This window comes from Electrophorus electricus, chromosome 1, assembly GCF_013358815.1.
Source record: "Electrophorus electricus isolate fEleEle1 chromosome 1, fEleEle1.pri, whole genome shotgun sequence".
In the NCBI taxonomy this organism is placed as follows: Eukaryota; Metazoa; Chordata; class Actinopteri; order Gymnotiformes; family Gymnotidae; genus Electrophorus; species Electrophorus electricus.
In genome coordinates, this window is record NC_049535.1 from 6,007,501 (window position 1) to 6,012,500 (window position 5,000).

The 5,000-nt window shown below is 46.5% G+C and overlaps 1 protein-coding gene across 2 annotated transcripts in view; it reads left to right on the plus strand.

Annotated features, from left to right (window-relative positions):
* The window catches only part of adamts17 (ADAM metallopeptidase with thrombospondin type 1 motif, 17), a 77,030-nt gene that overhangs the window by 41,376 nt on the left and 30,654 nt on the right, over positions 1–5,000 (plus strand). For both annotated transcript variants that reach the window (XM_035525689.1, XM_035525697.1), the window contains exons 13-14: positions 2,041–2,210; positions 3,984–4,111. In XM_035525689.1, the coding sequence (XP_035381582.1) occupies positions 2,041–2,210; positions 3,984–4,111 (298 nt within the window). The remainder of the gene's footprint in view (positions 1–2,040; positions 2,211–3,983; positions 4,112–5,000) is intronic.

Consider the following 5,000-nt stretch of genomic DNA (forward strand, 5'->3'; position numbering starts at 1 on the left):
TGGTACTTCTGTTACGTTGCAGGGTTTCTGGTTCCCTCCCATGGTGCTGTGCTAGGACAGGACTTAAGCACAGGTTTAATCCAAGCCCTCCAACAGTAAACGCCAACATTTTACTCACCTTCCCAGTGTCTTTGGGTATTTGAAAACCAGGGCATAAATAACGGGTATTGTTGTTATTGCTATTTTTACCATTATTGTGATTTCTGCACCCTCTTTTCCACTTTGGGGCCAAAGTTACTAAGACCGTGTCAGGCCATTCCGCGACGACCCGAACTCCAGAGGTTTTCTTTTTCCCTGTTTCCACAAGTGTTGTGCGAGAAATCAGGGTCAGGAAGTAATTGTGGCACCGATGGGTTCTCGACATAATTCTGTCGCTAAACAATGTTGGTCGCGGCGTGGATGTGAGGAGTTGGATCGTTTGAAGTGTTCCTTTTTATGAGTGCAAAACAACACGGGCTCGATTGAAATGCCGAATGTTGGTGATGAGAGGAGGCGACAGCAGGCTTACCTCAGCTTGTGTACAACCAGTCACTGAATCCCTGCCCGAACTGTTAGCGAGCTGTGCTGAGAATACCGTACTGAGCAGAATTTGTAAGTGCTCTGTGCAAATCACGTGAGTGCATAAATACAACAGGCACAGTTACCGTCCGTACTAGGAAGCGTCCAGCCCTGCAGTGGAAAAGAGGCTTATGAGAGGTTACTATGGTTACGTAATTATACTTTGTTTATTTCCAGGCTACTGATATAGTGATTAAGCCACTTTTAATATTCCATAAAAATGGCTAACATTAGACAGTTGAGGAGTAGACTATGACAAAAAAAAAAAGACAAAATAGCAATACAGAGCAGCAGGGCAAACTGAATTAGGACACGTCACATCCTGATTGGACTGCTATTTTAATATATTTTGCGACAATAACTAGGAAAATGCCAGCAATGTTTAGAGCTGGGCTAAATGCCCTTGAGGGGTGTGCGCATATCTGGTGATATTTTTACCAAACACACACACACCAGGGTTTGCATTCATCAAAGCAAAATGGCCAAGTCTGAACACACCCAAGGTTTGGCCACTGAGAGTAGAGCCACTAAAATGGAAACGCACCAGGAACTGTAACCCTGAGCATTTAGCTCTAGACCAGAGTTCCATGGGCAGCTGCTGGAAACCTTTCACTCCAAAAGAGGACTTTCCTGGTTTTGATTGAATTTGTTGTTGCAGTTGTAACGTAAGATCCCCTTACCACGAAGAGCATGTCTGCAGGTACTGGGTGTGCTGAGCATATAGATGTAGATTTCACTCAAATTTGCACGGATCACTGGAGTCCTGGTCACACAGTGTGCCAACTGGGCCTCATGCTATTTTGGGTTATTCTTGCTCTGTTACTCCGTTTTAACCAATGGAGCAGCAGCCGTTTAATCATACTTTTAAAGGGCAACACCTTAAACTTTTCCTCAGTCTGCTGGTATTTATACAGATGGTTGCCTCATCAGATCTCACCCGCTGCGCCCTCTGATATGAATGAAGGAAAGGTCCAACTCTGTGTTTCAACCCCGAGCATCAATGTCCAGCTCCTCGGCCCACACGGACAACTATCTCCGTTGTCCTTTTGCTGTGGAATCCAGTGAAATTAATCAGACTGGTGATATTTGTCACAAGACGACTTGGTTTACAGCAGCAGATCAAACTTCCTGATTTTTTTTTTTTTTTGGTTCATGAGATGAAGGTTCACAAAATACCAGATGTTTCTGCTGTTTGATAAACAAGGGGCCTCCTTAGAAATCGAGGCTTAAAAACTCTCTCGTTTTAAAGGATCTGACTGCTTAGAGAGAATGGCACCAGCTCCCCGTCAGACAAGAAAACTGTCAGCTTCATTTTTTGCTGCCAATAACTGATTCCTTCACGAGGTCGTGTAACTCTGTTGTTGAATTACTGATCTGTGTTATTAATCCATGTAACTGTGTGGCTGCCGAACGCTTTGAGCGGCGCGAGGCTGAGCGATTTTGCATTCGAGTGTTGGAACACTGCGTGCGCTCCTGGTACAGGCCAGGCCACGGTGGGAGGCACTGTCCCGGGGCCAGCGTGGAGCACGAGGTGTGCGAGGGCCCTCCCTGTGCCAAGGGGCTGCCCACGTTCCGTGATCAGCAGTGCCAGGCCCACGAACGCCACAGCGGGAAGAAGAAGAACCAGGTGTGGACAGCCATGATAAATGACGGTGAGGTGTGCCGCACACACACACACACACACACAACATAATCCTTTGTGTCACGCTAGGCGGCATGCTCGTGTGAAGGACACCTTCGGGTTTTAATGTTGCACCGAGTGGAGTTTTAGGGCCCGTGGGCATTGTTTCTTGTAGGTAAATGAGGGTGCTGTCTGTGGACATAAATATACCTGCTGGTCAAGTCCCAACAGCATAAAGAATCCCACAGAATTCAGCTGAAGAAGCCTGAATGTCATTGTAAAAGAATGTTTAACGTTATTTTTACTGCATAATCGTAAGGGTACCTTGGCCTCTCTGGTGAAGTATAGTTTAACTGTGTGCATTAATTCTGTGAGCTAGTCATAAAGAACTCCTGCTAAACAAAACATAATAGATTTCTATCATTTTATTTTTCATTTAGCATTATTGTTGAAGCCTTTCTACTGTGGAAGGTTCCAGAAAGCTGAATGTCACTGGAGGAATATTTTCGGCTACCCACAAAATGCTAAATTTTACTTTCGACACAAATTATTAATAGCAGGATGTTGAAGTGTTTACCCGAATGTATTGCAAGTGCCACTCACTCTCTCTCTCTCACACACACACACACACACACACACACACACACACACACACACACACAAGCATCCCATCCACAACACATTCATAATCACACACACACGTACACACACAAGCACACGCACCGCAAACTCACCACACACACAAACGCATGCACATACACACACACACACACACACACACACACACACACACGCACACAAGCACACACACACTCATGCACACTCACCAAACAAACACACACACACACACACAAAATCACTGCATTAGTCTCCCACTTGTCTCTGACCGGCAGTAGGTACCATGTCGTCCACGGCAGTGTGCACTGGAAGTCTGTCACACTCTATTCCCACAGACTGGCTTCAGCAAGGCTGTGCAAAGTCAAAAAATGCAAAGAAAGTCAGATCGTGTTTCATAAAGGCACCTCAACACTCCCCCTCATGCATTATATAAAGTTCCAGTTCCTTCACCCAGACCTGGACACGTGCTTCAGCTCTCTCCTGCCCTGCTTTATGTTTCCAGGGCAATTTGATTTCAAATGCCCTGCCCTGATTATCGTCTGTTCCACGGATAGACATTTATTTGAATTCCACAAATTACCTCGACCATTGTCCGTGCACCGCTAAGCCCGTAGCACAGGGAGAGTGCCTGAAAAAGCACTCAAGCAGAAAAACTCCAGCACGCCAGGAACAAACACCGTCTCAGAGAAGCAGACGGCTAACGTAAGGACCACTCGTACATAAGGACGGTCCACAGAGACTTTTTGATCTTCTGATGAAGAAGGCTAAGACAGCTGCGTGGACCAAGTGCACCCTCTCTGAGCGAGGGTCTCTGTTCTTTGCAGCCAGTAACAAGGGGAGCGTGACCCCCACACTTGACCCCTGACCCCCCCCCCCCCCCAAAAAAAAAATGTGACAGCATTTTGCACAGCCGCAGGACTCTCACTGAGGTGGAATTTCTGCTCCCATCACAAAAGAAACTTTGGAAGCTGTCTCGTTGTCTCAGACTTCGGAGGTGAACACAGTTTGCTGGTGCTCGAACCAAGAAATTGCTCCAGTGAACTAGACTTTAGAGTTTGACACCCCAAGCCTGGTTCTAAAGTTTCTCTCATAATGGGAATGTTTCATTCTGTTTTATTTCATTTATTTCACCCAAAGCAGAGTGGTTGTGACACGTTCGGGTATTGTGTTGCGTTTGTCTCCTCAGAGAAGCCTTGCGTTCTTTTCTGTACACCGGTGGGCAGGGACGCCCCAGTGATGCTGGCCGAGCGTGTGCTGGACGGGACACCGTGCGGACCCTACGAGACTGACCTGTGTGTGAACGGGAAGTGTCAGGTGGGTGTGTTTATTTGTGTGTGTTTGTGTGTGAGCAGTGTTTGTGTGTGTGTGGGTTTGTTTGTGTTTGTGTAGGTTTATTTGTATGTGTGTGTGAGGCAGTGTTTGTGTGTGCAGGTGGTTGTGCTTATGTGTGGTTGAATGTGCTCGTGTGTGGCGAGGTACTTTTGTGTGTGTGTGTGTGTGGGGGGGGGGCATGTGCGGGAACTGGGTGTGTTTGTCTGTGTGGATATGTTTGCGTAATAGTGAAGCAGTGTTTGTGTGTGTGTGTGTGTGTGTGTGTGGCTGGTTGTATTTATGAGAGGCAGAGTGCGAGAGAGACAACATAACAAGGAGCCATAATAGATAGCAAGTTACTATAATTCATATGAACAAAGCTCCTTGCTGAGTCTAAAACATCTACAGACCTTGTGCCAACAATCCCAGCAGGCTGCCAGCCTCAACCTTTACGTGCCCAAAATGTCACACTCCACTAGGGTTAAGTGGAAAGGTTCAATGTCATGAAACAGGAACCCATAATGTGTTGAGTTTGAAGAGGACTGAAAAAGAAGACAGAACATTCACAGGATCCTTTCTACAAACCAGACTCTCATACGCTGGCATCTCACTGGTTCAGAGTCAAATACAAATTCTTTTTCACTGAAGCTTAAGTTTTTGGGGAATTTGGGCGTTAAGTGCTACTGGTCCCTGGACAGCATGCACTCCCACACCAGTGCAGGGAAGGTTTTAGCGGATCGAGAAATGATAGCTTGGTTTAACCTGTATGAAAGGTTTAGCATCTTAAATGCTGCAGCACATTTGGAAGATAACATCCCAGGTGCACGAGCGGTCGATAAACCCCGCTGTGGCCGTCAGGCTCTGCCTTCCTGTTTAAAAGACGTGTCAGAGA